This window comes from Dromiciops gliroides, chromosome 6 (assembly GCF_019393635.1).
Source record: "Dromiciops gliroides isolate mDroGli1 chromosome 6, mDroGli1.pri, whole genome shotgun sequence".
In the NCBI taxonomy this organism is placed as follows: Eukaryota; Metazoa; Chordata; class Mammalia; order Microbiotheria; family Microbiotheriidae; genus Dromiciops; species Dromiciops gliroides.
Genome location: NC_057866.1, coordinates 124,082,589 through 124,100,629, shown reverse-complemented (window position 1 = coordinate 124,100,629; position 18,041 = coordinate 124,082,589). Strand labels below are relative to the sequence as shown.

Here is an 18,041-nt window from a genome sequence, read left to right as displayed (position 1 = left end):
AATATTGCCATTTCTGTGCACAATGTTTTCTTGGTTCTGCTCACTTTACTATACATCAGTTCATACAAGTGGAAGGGTTTCTTATTGGTCCTTTCTCTCTGATTCTATCTGCATGCACTCTCTACTACTGGTCTCTCTGTGATGTGTCCCTGATGCCTCACTCTTAGAAATAACTTCAGTCAACCAACTGGTTATTAACTAATAAACATTAAGGGCCTGCTATCTGCCCGCAAATCACTGTGCCAAGAGCTAGGGATCCAAAAATGGTATAAGACAGACAGTGCCTGAGGGCAGCTAGACGGCGCAGTGGGTAAAGCACCAGACCTAGATTCAGGAGGACCTGAGTTCAAATTCAACCTCAGACACTTGACACTAGCTGTGTGACCCAGGGCAAGTCACTTAACCCTCATTGTCCTGCAAAAAAAAAAAATTAAATTAAATTTTACCTAACATTTTTTGGGGGGGGGCAGGACAGTGAGGGTTAAGTGACTTGCCCAGGGTCACACAGCTAGTAAGTGTCAAGTGTCTGAAGCCAGATTTGAACTCAGGTCCTCCTGAATCCAGGGCCGGTGCTTTATCCACTGTGCCACCTAGCTGCCCCAAATTAAATAAAAAAAAGAAAAGACAGTCCCTGCCCTCAGTGTAACCATTATTGTTTCCCTCTTAAATTGTTCAATTGTCAGACTCAGAAATGACATGGGGGTAGACTCTACATAAAAAGAAGTTGGGGGACAGATAATATCCAGAGGGCTATCACTGAATAGGAATTGATGAGATGGCTGTCCTGGGCGCCCCCCCCCTTCAATGGAAGATCTGGGGGGAGGGAGTGCATGATACCACTCTGTACTCTCTCCAATTTGAAGAAGGGAGGGGCCCTCGGGCAGGGGGTACTGAGGAAATGTGAACTTTCAGGGATGATCTTGCAGGAATGATGAGATTCTAGAGAACCTGGATGATGCCCAAAGGAGTGTAGCTAGGTGGGAAATCCAGAGGAAAGTAAGTGAGGATAGAAGCAGTATCCTATGGTAGAAAGTTCCTGCTAACCTGAATCATGCAATTCATTTTACACACTCCCCCTTCCTGTGATGATTATTTTTTCCTTTCACCCTTTATTCTCTGTGGTGCCACCCTTATGAGTGTTGGTTGCCGCCAGTAGCTCTGATTTTCCTTCTGTGGTAAAATATCTCTGGATGTACAAGACTTTTTCAGAGAAAGAGGAGTCTAATGCACCAATCTTCCAAGAACATGCCTCTTACCCTGTGAGACTGCTGCCATTCTCTGATAGCCCCTGTTCTTTCCGAGTGATTAAACACATTATCTTCCTTTTGCTGTTTGTAACAATAATTTTGTTTTCCTTTCTGAGGAGAAACTATAAGTCATCGTTTGACTTTCATTGTAGCTTCTTTATGTGTTTCTGCTCAATTGAAATTTGTAGTAAGAATGTCAATGTGGATGGAAGTCACTTCCTCCAGTAGCGTAACCATTTATTAGACAAGATCGCCCATTTAGAAGAACAGCAGTACTCTCAGATATGTGACTTTTGACAAGCTTGCTTATGTGAACTTACTTAATTTGCTAGTTTGCAGCCAGCATGTAGCAGTTTGTATATTTAAGGTCAGTCATACATTAGTCAGGGCCTGCCTGTAGGTATTCAGCGTAACCATTACTTTCCCCCTCTTTAGTTGTTATACAAACTCAGAAATCCAATGACAGTACTCATTTCTTTAGCCTGGGAAAGAGAAGGCTAAGGGAAGACCAATAATTCTATTGAAGTGTGTGAAAAATCATGATATAAAAGATGTTCACCAGCTGTTGGCCTTCTCTACTGAAGACTAAACAAGAAGAAATAAGTTTACACTGTAGTATGAAGGTTTAGATTAGATATAAAGATTTTTAGACTTGACAGTGTGTTTCTCAGGTACTTATGAATTATCATTCAGAGGTCTTTTCAAAACAGGGTAATTTGTCGCCTGTCTCTGATAGGTTGGGAATATCTGCGGTAGATCAGGAGTATGGATGAAATAACCACATAAGGTTTCTTCTGTCCTCTATGGTTTTTTTATCCATCCTTTTTCCAGACTGTAAATATTTACAGATGATCAATCAACAACTTTAAAATTGAGAAATGATTTCATGTAAAAGCAAATATTGGGGAAACAATGGGATGCCAAAGCATTCCATTGCGTGCAGCACAGAGAATTTTATTTTCTTTTTTTTTAAATAATATTTTATTTTTTTCCACATTGCATGTAAAAACAATTTTTAACATTCATTTAAAAAAATGTTGTGTTCCAAATTCTCTCTGTTCTTCCCTCCCCTCTCCATTCCGAGACAATAAGCAATTTGATAGAAGTGCAGTCTTGCAAAACACATTTCCATATTAGTCACATTGTGAAAAAAATCACACAAAATTGTTTTTAATAAAGTGAAAAATAATATGCTTTGATCTGCATTTATCATCCATCAGTTCTTTCTCTGGAGATGGATATCACTTTTCATTGAGTCCTTTGGAATTGTCTTGGATCATTGTATTCCAGAGAATACTGAAGACATTCCCAGTTCTTCATTGTACAATACTGCTGTTACTGTGTTCTGGTTCTGCTCACTTCACTTTGCATCAGTTTGTGTAATTCTTTCCAGGTTTCTCTGAAAGCATCCTGCTTGTCTTTTCTTATAGCACAATAGTATTCCATTACACTCATATACCACAACTTGTTCAGCCCTTCCCCAATCGATGGGTATCACCTCAATTTCCAATTGTTTGCCACCACAAAAAGGGCTGCTTTAATATTTTTGTACAATAGGTCTTTTCCTTTAATTTTTTTCTTTGACTTATATGAGCTGATACAAAGTGAAATGTACTGTGTACAAAGTAACAGCAATACTCTAAGATGATCATCTGTGAATGACTTGTTCTTAGCAATACAATGATCCAAGACAACTCTGAAGCACTTATGATGAAAAATGCTATACGTTGCCAGAGAAAGAACTGATGGTGTCTGAATACAAGATTGAAGCATATATATATTTAAATTTATTTTTCTTGAGGGTTTTTTTGGGGACCTGTTTTCTTTTACATCCTAATATAGAAATATTTTGCATGACTACACATGTATAACATATTAATTTGCTTGCCTTCCTAAAGGTGGGGGAATGGGAAGGAAGGAAGGAAGAGAATTTGAAATGCAAAGTTTTAAAAATGGATGTTAAAATTGTTTTTACATGTAACAGGGAAATAACATTCTAAATAAATCTGAAAATTATTTTCTTTGGTATTGCTAGGTCAAAGGGTATGCACAGTTTGATAGGCTTTTCGGTATAGTTGGATCAGTTTACAACTCCACCACAGTGCATTATTATCCCAGTTTTCTCACATTTCCTCCAGCGTTTATGATTTTCCTTTTCTGTTATATTAACTAATCTGATAGGTATGAGATGGTACTGCCTCAGAATTGTTTTAGTTTACATTTCTTTTTTTCTTGTTTTTTTTTTGTTTTGGTTTGTTTTGGTTTTTTTTGCAGGGCAATGAGGGTTAAGTGATTTGCCCAAAGTCACACAGCTAGTAAGTGTCAAGTGTCTGAGGACAGATTTGAACTCAGGACCTCCTGAATCCAGGGCTTGTGCTTTATCCACTGTGCCACCTAGCTTCCCTTAGTTTACATTTTTTAATCAACAGTCATTAGAGCATTTTTCATATGATTATAGATAGCTTTGATTTCTTTTCCTGAAAACTGCCTATTCATATCCTTTGACAATTTTTCAATTGTCTTCTTATAAATTTGATACAGTTCTCTATATATTTGAGAAATGAGGTCTTTATCAGAGATAGTTGCTGTAACCCCCCCCCCCCCAGTTTTCTGCTTTCCTTTTAATTTTGTTTGCATTGGTTTGGTTAATGCAAAAAGTTTTATATGATTTTATGTAATCAAAATTATTCCTTTTACATGCCATAATGGTTTATTTTGTTTGGTCCTAAATTATTCCCTTGTCCATACAACTGACAGGTAAACTATTCCATGCTCTCCTAATTTGCTTATGGTATCCCTCATTATGTACAAATCATGTACCTATTTTGACCTTATCTTGGTAAACAGTATAACATGTTGGTCCATACCAAGTTTCTGTCATAATATTTCCAGTTTTTCTAGCAGGTTTTTGTCAAATAATACATTTATGTCCCAAAAGCCTGGATTTTGGGGTCTACTAAACACTTAGTTGTAATTTATTACGGTGTATTGTGTAACTAAATCTATTCCACTGATCAACCACTCTATTTCTTAGCCAGTATCTGCTTGTTTTGAAATTTACAGCTTTGTAGTAGTGGTGGTCGTGCTAAGCTCCTTTCCTTCCCATTTTTTTTCATTGATTGCTTTGATATATTTGACCTTTTGTTCTTCCAGATGAAATTTTGTTGTTATTTTCATAGCTCTGTAAAGTTATCCTTTAGTAGTTTAATTTATATGACATTGACTAATTGTTTTATATATCATTCTTCTTACATTGACATGGTATACCTATGAGTTATTATAATTTCTTAGCATAATTCTAAATTGTTTTCCAGAATGATTAGAATTCATAAGTCCACCAATAACGCACTAGTATGTTTGCATTTCCACAATCTTTCCAACATTGACTATTCCCATCTTTGCACTCCCCCCTCCCCTGCTTTTTATGGTATGATATTGAATATTCAGATCGGAATATCCATTTTGAGCTTATCGTGGCCTGTTATGTAAGATGTTGGTCTAAACCAAATGGAGTTCTTGTCAGATAGGCAGCTCTTCCCAAATAAATTATATCCTCAGGTTTATTGAACACTAGGGTATTGAGTTCATTTTTTTTTCTGATTCTTCTTACCTAGTCTGTTCTACTTTTCTATTTTTTAATGAGTACTAAATCATTTTGATGATTATTATTTGAATATATTGTGAAATTAGATCTTTTATGTAAGTATATGATGTATGTGTCCCCTACATAATATATGTATGTTCTTTTGGGTTGGCCTACAATGAAACATTAACACGTATTCTGGAAAAATATGTCCAGATTCCTGATAGACATTAATCTTTGGGATCTGGGAACTAGGAATCATAATCTTCAGGAATTCCCCAAATCATAAGTTGTTCTGGGTTTCTCATAACATTTCATTTATATGATTTTTAATAATAAGCAACAAATCATATTATTTTCTATTATAGGATTATGCTAAAATTTGAAAGATTTTCCATAAATATAATAAATGCATGCTTTATTATAATTATAAGCAATCCATTGTGACAGGATTGCATATTTTCACAGTGTGTAAAAATTATCTCTACCTCATATAGACATTTGATAATAGAAACATTGAAAGAAAGGAATAGTATCACAAAATAAAATGCCAGATAAAAACTAATTTTTGAATGGGAAGATATTATAACATTTAATATTTAAAACTTATCATTCCTAAAATAAAATACCAGATTTAGTAATATTTCAAAGAGCTCTAGTGACTATTCAAATACTGGAAAATGCTAGTGAACATTATCCAGTAATATTTGACCAATGTAACATTCAGCTCTCCTAGCAAGATTAATGGCATTACAGTGAATCACATGTTGAAGTGGCTAATTTTAAGGACTTACTTTGCTTCCGAAACTTGGTTATTTCTTGGAACACAACCCATAGGATTTCTATTAGGTATGCAGTGCATATAAGCTTATTAATGTTTATCTTACTTACATAATGACTTACCGTTAGCAGCAGATACCCATTTATAACATGGCAACAGTTACAAACAAGACTGATTATATTGTGACTGCTTCTTTCCTATGTGATCCTATCTGGTTCCTGGAAATGTCGACCTTAACCTTTGACTTTGCATATCAGAGTTTCCTTGATTTTGACTTGACATCAGTGGATTCCTTTGAAGCAGTAATGTTTTTAATTTTTAATTGCTTGTAATCTCTAATTAAAATATCCTTTCCCAATTTCTTGATTGGTTATTTCTCAGAATTCAGAAAAAACCCCAACATAAATTCTCAAAGAAATGCTAGGAAGGAATTTCCACATGGAAACACTATCTTGGAAACTTATTTACCATTCTCCAAAGGAGACTTTGATTCCTGCCTGGAGGGAAACAGGAAATTGGGGCCAATGGGCTAGCCCCTCTGCCCTTCCCAAGAGAGGTGGTTCTGGGCTAGAATTATATCTATCTTATCTCCCTAAATATTGCTAGTCTAGGGGAAATGATTTTGTGGTTAGGTTCAAGCTGCTTTCCTAATCTCTGTCCCTTAAATGGGAAAGAGTGCCTCAAGTTTACATCTTAAGGCCTGACTCCCTTCTCACCAAATATTAGTTACACAAAAGAACATTATAAATAGTGAATAAACCCACATGTCCATGTTGACAGCAAACAGAAATCAGAAAAGTTATGTGCATCATATGTGCCAGACAATACATACAAAGAATGAGCTCTCCCATTATGAGATTTATATCTTAGGCTCACCAAAAAAGAAAGTTCCCTATCTCACCCAAAGAGAAAAATTCCCTGAGGTTTTTAGGTAGGCAAGCCGGAAGGTAGGACATGTCAAAGTGCCAGCTCCTCTTTGTGTCCACTGTTTCTGAAAGTTCTCTCAAGGGTTTCTCCCTGAAAAGAGCCTGTGGTCACATATTTTCTCTAATGTATCTAATATATCTTGTCTTGAAGCTAGAAACCATAAGAAGGCCTTTGCTCTCTCAGGGACTCACCAACTCAGCCTTTCACATACATGTCCAGTGTCAAATAATCAGTGTTTGCCCCAGTGAGAAGAGTCTTTAGCAAATGAACCAACTTGAACCCTGGGTCACAAAAGTCCTTGGTTTTTATTTTGTTATAACAGTGTTTATAAGAATCTTTATTAAAGTTATAACATTTTGTTCTAGTAGAGTAAAATAAAATAGGGTCCCAGGCATATTTATGACCCTACGCTTTATGCACAGTTGATAGAAGTGTCTGAGATAAGGGAAACCACTGGGAACTATGTTGAATACTCTTCCTTATCCCATCAAAATATGATGATCTAGAGCATGGTTGTTGACAGTTCTTATAAATATATGACTGGGCAAGACTATTGTCCAACCAGCAGGTACCAAGCACCAGTAGAAATGCTCAGTAACTATGGCTGCAAGGTTATTTATACCCTAGCACTCTAAACCACCCTGTATCCCTTATTGCCCTGCCTGTGTGTGGCTGTGAACTGAGGAGCTTATAGTAAAAGGGAGGGTTCTAAGATCATGTGCCAGTATGCATGATGGGAGAGGGATTAGAGAATATAATGAAATGCAATGGAACAGAGGACTTTCAAAGGGGAAGAAAGCACGTTCTAATCCCAGTCTATTACTTACTGTATGTGTGATCCTTGGGATATGATTTCTCTTATCTGGGATTCAGTTTATTCATCTGCAAAATGAGACAGCTGAGCCAGGTGCTTTCACAGGGTCCTTTGAGACCGAAGTTATACAAAATCTTAGAATTTTTAATATTAAAAGTATGGCCCTGGGGCAGCTAGCTGGCACAGTGGATAGAACACCGGCCCTGGAGTCAGGAAGACCTGAGTTCAAATTCGGCCTCACACACTTGACACGTACTAGTTGTGTGACCCGGGGCAAGTCACTTAACCCCAATTGCCTCACCCCCCAAAACAAACAAACAAACAAAAAAAGGTATGAAGTTCACATAACATTCAACTAGGATCCTTAATAAAAGAGGCTATAGAGAACCTGTTTTTTCTAAAATCTTTCACTAGTAGAATGACAGAAGAATTATAACCTCTGTGTGATCACCGACATATAGAAAATCAACATGGTATGTGCACTTAGCTTTAATTGTAGCTAGATGGACTAAGTAGAGGTATCCTTTAATTTGAGTAAATCCTTTCTCCCTAATTTCAAACGGACAGATTTGATAAATTAATGAGCCAATTAGTCTTTCATAATCCAAGCTCCTTAATTTTTATGGCACTTTTATGTTGGAATAAGTCATAAGACAGTGGTATCCAGTGACCTATTGTGATATTAGATTCAATAAATAGTCAGGTCAAAGTCAAGTCAAATTAAGTTAACAAGCAGGTTAGCTTATTATGTACCAGGTGCCTCAGGGATACAAATAAAAGCAAAAAGGAAGTCCTTATCCTCAATGAGTTTACATTCTTTTTTTTTTTTTTTCCGGCGGAGCAGTGCGGGTTAAGTGACTTGTCCAAGGTCACACAGTTAGTAAGTATTAAGTGCCTGAGGCTGGATTTGAACTCAGATCCTCCTGAATCTACTGCTGGTGCTTTATCCACTGTACCACCTAGCTGCCCCCATCAAACCTGCATTCTAATGGGTAAAGACATCACATAAAGGGGGAACTGAAAAGTAGGGAGGCAAGAATCTGGTGACATGGGAGCAGATGGAGAATAAAGGATGCAGCTCTTCCCCAAAATGGATGTTTTGGAATGAGCTCACCAATGGAAAAAGAAGAGACTGCAGGATCAGAGCCAGGAGGCAGCTGAGGCTTTGTGGCTGAGTCTGCAGAATGAGAGACCCAATGGTTGTAGAGGATAAATCCCAGAGTTGGAAAAGTAATGAAAAAGAAACATGGTTCATTAGGTATTACTGTTCTCATTTTACATTTTGGCAGCTGAGGCCTAGAGAGGTGAAGTGACTTGTCCAAAATCCTATGGCTGATTAGTAGCAAAAGAGACAGAAATCACCATGAATGTAAAGAGGGTGAGCTGCATTTTAAACTTCTCAGTCTTTTACAATATAATACAATAATCATTTATTAGGCATCAGCCATGTGCCAGGCATTATAATTATACTAAGCTCTTGGGCTACAAATAAGAAAAAAGAAAGTCTTTTGACTATCTTCCCTTTCACAGTCATGAATAAGTAGTTTAGTCATAATGTGAAGCATTTTAAAGAGGAATAAAGCCAGACTGTCTCAAATACATTCATCTCAAATAGCTGGTACTTTGTAGTTAGTGGGAAAGGACCTGGATTCTAAAGCTGCCGATCTGAAGTAACTCATCCTGGAGCCTGTAGTTTGCCTTGTCAGATGGCGCACCCACCACAGAGAATTCTAGGTTTGGGTTGGTTTTTAGATGATCCTTCTAGGATCATTTTTTTTTCTTATTTTAAGCTAATATGATAGCATAGAGAAAATCAGAAAATTGTGGACTGCTTAGAGGAGATAACATCTTATTGGGCATAAATGAGGCGGGCAATCTTTTCACTTTTGGTCTCCCTTTTCATGGCACTGAATGGCAGATGAGGCAGAAGGAGGGAGAATAAAGATGAATTTGGTAAAGGAGATAAATGAGTAAAGAAGGATGATTTGGTGAAAGGCTGAGAATTAGGTTTCGTGAATATATTACCCTCTCCCCATTTAAGGGCCCATGCCTGACATATGTCCTTCATCCTATATGTAGCTAATGCATGTTTATTCATTAACCTTTGAAACAATTTGTGGATATTAATGGAAAATGCTATTGATAAAACTTCCACTCTACTTAACATGTGTAATCTATGGCTCATAGGTATCTCAAACTGAACATGGCCAAAATAGGGCTCATTCTCTTCCCCCGAACCCTTCCCTTTTTCTGTGTAGGGCAGCCACATCCTTCTAGACACCCAGGTTCACAGCGTTCCTGTTATCTTTAATTCCTAATGCTAACTCACCCAGACTATCGAAGCAGTTGCCAGACGTTGCTGTGTGTCTGTCTCTTAAATCTGTACCCATCTTTCTAACTTAAGCAATCACTACCTGTTTTTTGGCCCTCACCATCATTCTAGATCATTACAATAACCTTTGGTTGGTTTTCCTGCTTCAAATCTGCCCCTACTCCAAAATGCTTTTCCCAAAGCATAGATCTTACTGTGTTATTCCCTCACAACATAAATTCTAGTGTCTCCATCTTGCCTCTAGATGAACTAGAAACCTTTTCTGCTTGGCTTTGAAAGCCCTTCAGAACCTAATCCCAACCTCCCTTTTCATCCAGAACTGTCTGGTCCAGCCAGACCGACCTTGCTGTTCCTTAGAGTTCCATCTCTTTGCCTTCACCCCTGGCTGTCCAAGTCAGGAGTGTACTCCCTTCTCACCTCTGCTTTCTACAAGCTCTTGTTTGTTTCAGAACCTGACCTGTCCTGCTCCACCCAGCTATTAGTGCCCTGTCTACTCCTCTGTTGATTTTGGTTGTGCTTATGCATGTATGTATATATATGAATATATAAATATTTACATAGGCTTTTTTTGTACATATTGGCTTTCATAGAGTGTATGTCCCTTTAAGACAGGGTCTGATTCTTTTTGTCTTTTTCTCCCCACTGCCCAACACAGTGTCTGGCACATAGTAACTGCTTAGTAAATACTTGTAAATTGATTGATTCACTGTTCAGATTATGAAGTACCTGAAGGTTATAATTAAAGTAGTTTTTTAAAAGGGCAAAGGTCAGTGTTAGTTTTCACTGTACAATACTAGATTTTAACCTGAATTTAACCATGAAAGTTATTTTATTATGCATTATTATTGTAAGGCACTAAAATTCTAGCTAGTCTGTCTAAAATATCTAATGAGTGGTCGCCAATAAATTATAAGCTTTAGCAAGAGTTAGGCTCTTAAGCATTTATTAAGGAGAATAAGAATTTGGTAAAGAGAGAGAGAAAGGCCTAGATTCATCTGTCCATCAAAGGGAGAGTGCATTTTTGGCTCCACTCTCCACCAGAGTCCTCAGGAAAGAGACTGAAAGCACCCCCTTGCCCCCTCTTCCTCCCACAAGCAAATGTCACTTCCTGACGCCAAAGAAAAGCCACATGTCTTGCCCTCAGGCGCCTTCTTCTCATGGAGGAGCTTTCTTTCCTACAGTAAGTCCTCCAGCGGGGTGGCATCATTTCGATCGTTACATTATTCTTATTATTTTTAGCAAACTGCATTGCAATAGGTTGTTTAAAAAGTTGAATAGAACATCTTCAAGCAAACAAGATGACAGGAAATGTTCCTGGGGACTTGGAAAGGGAAAAAACCACTGAAAGAAGACAGAAGTCATCTTTGTTCTTTGATGCTCTATTTTTAAAAAGTCAATCCAAATGTCTATATTTGGCATCCAGTCACCTTTCTTCCAGGAAAAACACTGTACCATTCACAAATTGGATATGGCACTTCGCTGAGACTGAGAACTACAGAGGAAATGAGCTCTGATAAACCTAGTGCAGTCTTAAACTTCAGGCCTTTTATGAAAGGTCAATTGTAAAAGATTTGTTGAAATATTACTCTTCTATCACAGTGCCAACAGTGTGACAATCAAGAGAATTTGAAGCTTTTGTAATTTAGCATAATTATGATTTTTCATTCATCAGTGAACTAGTCTATTAAAGGGGTTTTGTTAAATATTTTCTAAGCAAAGAATAGTTGCCTTCTTGAGACCAATTATCTTACTAATTGTTTTGGAGTCTTAGACATAATATTTTCCAACACTGAGCAACATAGCCATTTTTGGAAAACCTCTCACTTCTAAAGTTTACTAAAATTTAGACAGTGAAGTCTTAGTTTTATTAAGTGATTATTAAATTTATTAAATAGTGATATAATAAATAGATTTATTAAACAATCATTGATTGTCTTTCATGGTTCATTAGCAATTCATTGGTTTACAGGAACCCTAAAATAATTTCAACTCCCCTTTCAATTTTTAAAAATTATTAAATAACCCCATTCCCCTCACTCACCCTAATTCTCCTGTAACATGGCATTATTTTCCTTCCTTCCTTTTCTGCTTTCTCTCTGTTTCCTTTCTTTCTCCTTTCTTTTCTTCCTTTTTTCCTTCCTCTTTTCTGTATCTATTTGATGATGTCTTTGGGATTTCATTACTTTCTCAGTGATAAACATTGATTCAGAAGAGTAAAGAAGAGTGAGTCAAGCAATCTCTAATTTGATGAACAAACATTAGTGTTCAGAGTTTTAAAAAAAAAGATTGTGCTTTTTATCCCTTTTATTACGTACTGGAAATTTAGCTGGTATTTTTTGTGGTTTTATTGCAGTGACACACCAGCGAGAGCCCTCTGGGAGTTTTTACTGACCAACAAACACAAAGAAGCTCTGTTGGAAATTAGGAGACACCTGGTGGAAGGAGCGAGCAGAGAGAACCTGAACTTCAGAATGAGCATGGGTGAGTCCAAGGAGCTGACCCTTTAGGCTGATCCCTAATTAATGCTGTCATCTTTTAGCAAGCCTGGGGAAAATTGACATTCTTCTGTGAGGTTACCGGGGTAGCTTATGCCTAAAATCTAAGCCCTGGACTTTTTTCTCCCCCTAAGTAGGCTAGAATAAAATCTTGGAAAAGACTTGAAGAGGTTGCAAAATGCTCAAATGGAATTAGGAAGGAAGATATATGAATATATGTTTGGGGGCTATAACATGTATGTGTTCCTCTTAACACCACTTGAGCATTTTTATATCTATTTATCTCTCTCTACATATAGATATACACACATATACATGCATACATATACATATATATGGCATTGATGACAATCTGTGTGTATGGTGATAGGAAGGAATGTGTGTGGGTGTGTATCTGTGTCTGTTTATGCGTATGTGTGTATATCTGTTTCTATCTCTACAGCTATACAGAAATGTTCCTCTATATATCTGTATATCTATAGGTAAAGGCATGCATATATAGCTATGTGCATGTCCTAACACCACACACATGCACATAGAAAAACAAGTATATATCATATACATGTATTATATACATACATACATACACACACACACACACACACACACACACACACACACATATATATATATATATAAGATGGGTGTGTGTACATATATATTAGTATAGATGTTCTTTCCTAATACTTCCCCCGCCCCCAGCACACACCCCCTGTCATCAGTGCTCAGAGTCACTGCTTGTCTTTCTAGCATGAAGCATGGGGATTGTGGAAGAGTGTTTACAAAGAATAGTCTGGTAGTTTTTTGTTCTGGACAGACAGATGGTCTAACAAGTAGAACTGTCACAAGTTGATTTCCTCTTCCTCTCTTTACCTATGGATTCTGAGTTGTAGGACTACTGTACCAGGAAAAAAGAGCAAGCATTTTAGACACCCTGCTCCTTTCCCTCATCTGCAAATTTTTACTCCAATTATTATCACTTCTTATCTGACTGATTGCCTGTTTCTTTTTTCTTATTATTCATTCTGGCCCAATGAACTTGGACTTCAGAATTAGAGGAAACCCTGGCAAAATTTAATTGTAAATAGATCTTCTTTTGTGCATTTATTGGGTGGAAAATTAGAGACTCCAGAGCCCCTTTTCTTAAAAAAAAAAGTTAATATTTTACTATTTGTGATTTTTATGTAATAATTTAATAAAAGCATAACCACTTAAGCATGAGAACAGGTTTTTGTTTAAAAATATAGGTTTAATAGCTATATAATCAAGATTATTTAAAAATTAGTATCTAAAAACATTTCTCTTGTCAGCTCTGATGATGTGTTTATTCCAATGGCATTTTCTTTAGGCCTGTTTTTTGAAACATCAGTTTCTACCTTTTATTACATTTATTTATTTGTTATATCTCCTTTCCCAAATTGTAGGGGATATTGTCCTCATTTTGAAAACCCACAGCATTAACCTAGTGCTTTACATATAATGGACCATTAGTAAATGTTTGAACGCGTGCATGTATGCATGAACAAATGAATGAATGAATCTGAGGTTTTCTGGCCCCATAAAAGTTGTTAGTATTTGTCGATGAATTTGAATTTGAATGAATTTCATGTATTATGATTTGTACCCTCGGTCTAAAGGTGACTATGAGGATATCACAACAAAACAAGTGGTTATCGTTTTTATTTTATTTTATTTTATTTTTTGTGAGGCAGTGAGGGTTGTGACTTGCCCAGGGTCACACAGCTAGTAAGTGTCAAGTGTCTGAGATCGGATTTGAACTAGGGTCTTCCTGAATCCAGGGCCAGTGCTTTATCCACTGCACCACCTAGCTGCCCCTAAGTGATTATATTTTACAGAAAAAAAGTATAAATAGGATCTTTATTCATGTATCTCTTCACCATTCTTCTGTGCTATTGACATTAGCCTCACTTGTTTCCAGAGACATAAGTTCTTGGCTGTAAATATGTTGTTGTTTATTCATATAAATGGATAAAGGAGCAGACATCATCAGGAGATGACACCATTTCCTATAGAAATTTAACCCTTGAAAATTGATTTGCCAAAATGGAAGAGCCCAAAGAGCCGATTTTCTTATATCAATAATCTTTTGAGGATGCTACATTGCTGTAAATCATGGAATAATTCAGGGGTCAAAACTGCAGGTCAGATAAAGGGTAAAGGAGAAACAAATGGCAGGTGTAAATAGGCTCAGTGCTCATAACGAATTGCATGTACAAAACAGAGTAAAAGATAAAGTTAATGAGCTGTCATTTCTCTTATGACCAGAAAAGTAGTTGGGCCTGTTATATAGTAAGAGAGGGAGATGGACAGACTATATACTATACGGATGGACTGCACAGGTGTCAAGTAGTCAAGAGGAAGACCAATAGCGTGGTGCGTTTATGTACTGTGAAGGTGACATGATTAAGAGCAGTGTAGGATGAGAAGGACTGGATGGATTGTGTACCCACATTGATGAGATTCCAGAGACAATAGACTATTTAGGTATGTGCAGGTCATTTGCTAGCACTGGAGTTCAATTAAGGCTAGAGCGGAAGAATGAAGATGCCTTCAGTATATATCAGTTAGCCAAATCCTACCTTCTGGAGGTGGAGGGAGGGAGCAGTGATCTGAATGGGGCTTCTGTTATTCTTCTTTTTGGTCAAGGGCTATAGTTGCCCATCAGATAGAGAATTTAGGTGCATCTCCATTCTTTAACCAGGGATTTTATTAGCCAGGGTAATGGGATTGTATCTAGGCTTTAGATGGACAACCATCTGGTATAGGGCTTTTCTTACAGTACTTAATTTTCCTGTGCTCTGGTACTTGATTATTTTGGGGTTTTTTTTGCCTGTTAGACATTGGGGAAATACCAGCTTTCATGAAATAGTCATGAGGCACCATGAGGAGAACTTCTAACTACAGATGCCATCCCAGGGGATGTTCTGCATCCTATGCCAGGGGTGGGATGGGTAGTCATTTTCCTTATAAGCTAAAGGACAAAATTGAAAGGTTTTGCTCTTGTTGTTTTTCTGGTAAAAACTATTTCTGATATCATGGAGGAAGAATGAAAATATCATAGTTTACAGCTTGTGTAATAACTATTTTTCTGGAGTATATGTTTCATTAAATGACAGCTTTAAGGCTGATGATAGGAACTTTGGCCTATGTTTATGGGCAAAATAATGAAAAAGCAGTTGTCATCGTTATGTCAGTATTGAATCTTATCTCTTTTCTGCCCTCACCCTCCTCTTTTTATTTAATTTAATTTAATTTAATTTTGGTGGGGTAGTGAGGCTTAAGTGGCTTGCCCAGGGTCACACAGCTAGTAAGTGTCAAGTGTCTGAGGCCAGATTTGAACTTAGGTACTCCTGAATCCAGGGCTGGTGCTTTATCCACTGCGCCACCTAGCTGCCACCTCACTCTCCTCTTTAAGTGATATTTGTTTCTTTGGGTGGAAATTGATTAAAGCAAATTTATGTTGAAGAGAGAGGACTGGGAATTTGAGCTACAGGTTCATTGTAGTGAATTTAAAGATAAAAGAATACACCATCTAGAATAACATTTTGATCAGTAACCTCTATTATAGCCAGGAAAATTTATTTATATTGCTGTTGAATTGGCAAAGAAAGCCACAAAGACCATGGTTCAAGGTATGATTTATAGCTTCAATGATTTGTATGATGCTTATCCATGACTTTGCCTCTTCATCCCATCTGGCATGTTAGATCACATTCCCCCTGTCCCCACCTTAAATATTGGTTCCTTGAGTAAATTTTTGAATATTAGAACATATGTCACCATTTTGTCCCATAGCTCAGGTTTCTGACAATTTCTCTTTGTATGTCTGTTAGTAGATAGAATGAGACTTTGGAAATCTTGACTAGTGATGTAAAACAGACTAATGCAGTGGTGATACTTGGGTTTTATTAAAGTGTAATTGGCACAAAGATACAAGTACATTTTGAACAACCTCTTTGGTGCTTTTTGTAATAGAATTTAGTGACAATTGCCTTCTTTCCCCTTTTTCCTTTCCTAGTCTTAGGTTTTTGGATGAAGCAAATGTTTTATCTTGTTTTTTCTCATAGACAAAAAAGCCAAACATTCAAATGCGAATTCCTTATGAGGCCGTACTTTTAAAACATGTCTGGCTCTGATTAAATTTAAAAGATAGAGTACTTTTGGAAAATTAAAGGATAACAAAAGTGTCTTGATTTTCCAAGAGTATCTCAATGAGTAATAAAATGTGATTTATGTTCTAAGATATCCTAACAGGGTTACATCACAGATGCTTTTTAAAAGTTAGTTTTATTGTTAAATACCCTTAAGGCCCATTTCAACTACTTACATTGGTCCCAATGTGATTTCGTTCTTGTGCATTTAAGAATGAAGAATATTGTAAAGAAGGTAAATATGAATTATAATGATGTGAATCTAGGACATTTAGACTCTGGAAACAAAGGATCTTTAAGAAAACATACTAGGCCAAATGCCAGGCTCACCCCAAATCTGTGACAGAAGAATAATGTAGGGATTTTGAGTCATTGAGGGGAATTATGATAACAATATTACATTTTAGTCTGTATAGTGTCTTTTTCTCATCATACTTAAAATGCTTGATAATAGGCCTCCCCTCCTCATTACAATAGAGATATTTTAAAAGTAAAGCTTTTCATATATCCCTCCACCCTCTTAACCTTTGTCTTCCTTAGTAAGACTAATGATTTCTAAATTATAAATTTGAATTTTGCCACTGTGAAGAAATAGAAAAATATTGACAATACATATAGGTTTCAGCCTTGATGTTTTCTTTTCCCTTAGATAGTGAAATAAGAGAGACTCTTAATATATGCTTTCCTTTCAAGAAAAATGATCACTACAACTTTTATTGGTACATTAAAAAAAAACTACTTCAAGCATGAAGTAAAATGTGAGACATTTACTTTTGTTTTGCTAAACCTTTTTCATCCATTTCCCTCATAGGTAATAATACAAAGCCATAGACAATTTTGTCTATAGAGTACAGCGTAGTAATTTGGAGGACTGAATGGAAAGAATAAAACAATTATTAATCTTTATTCACAGGTCTGATTATGTCTAGCTCCTGCTTGAAAATTTTCCTTGCTTTCATCTTGCCCATAGGATAGAAAACAAACTTTGTAGGGAGGTTTTAAAGACCCTCCAAAGTCTGGCTTCAGCTTACATTTCTAGCCTTGTTTCACATTATTCCTTTTTGTGCACTTTATATATATCCTTGTCACTGTACATCCTAATACCATATCCTTTTGGAGATTGGTATATGGATAATTAATTAGAGGCTTATCCTACCCTTTTAACTCATCCCCAGACTCATCAGTCCATCTTCTCCTTACATGTGTTCATATAAACTTGCCCTGAAGGCAGACAAGAATTCAGTACTTAAAGTATAGAGATTACCCTTTAAAATACTTTGGACAGAGGGCCAAGTAGAAGAGGAGTATCTTGTATATATAGGATGTTTCTTCATTGTGCCCTGATTCACTTTTCCTCCATTAAATCACTAGTGATATTTAAGAACTTGAATTTGTATTCCCCATTTTCCCTTGTAGCTTTTTCTAATTCCTCTCCCCCCCCCCTTTTACTTCACTGACGATATAAGAATTTCAGTTTCTGGTCCCCGTTCTCTCTTTTAAGGTCTTTTCTAATTCACTTAGCAGCTAGTGCCCCCATACCAAAAGTATTTAGTATTTATTTTGTATATTCAAAGTGTCTCAAAAGGCTCAGTGCAGTTTTATGCTTTAATATTTTTTAAAACCAGGGGCAACTAGGTGGCACAGGGGATAAAGCACTGGCCCTAGATTCAGGAGGACCTGAGTTCAAATC

General features: G+C 36.7%; 1 protein-coding gene across 1 annotated transcript in view; it reads left to right on the top strand.

The window, feature by feature from the left end:
- Nucleotides 1-18,041, top strand: part of SCFD2 (sec1 family domain containing 2) — a 408,974-nt gene that overhangs the window by 48,046 nt on the left and 342,887 nt on the right. Inside the window, exon 3 of the mRNA XM_043973416.1 lies at nt 12,038-12,165. Within this exon, the coding sequence (XP_043829351.1) occupies nt 12,038-12,165 (128 nt within the window). The remainder of the gene's footprint in view (nt 1-12,037; nt 12,166-18,041) is intronic.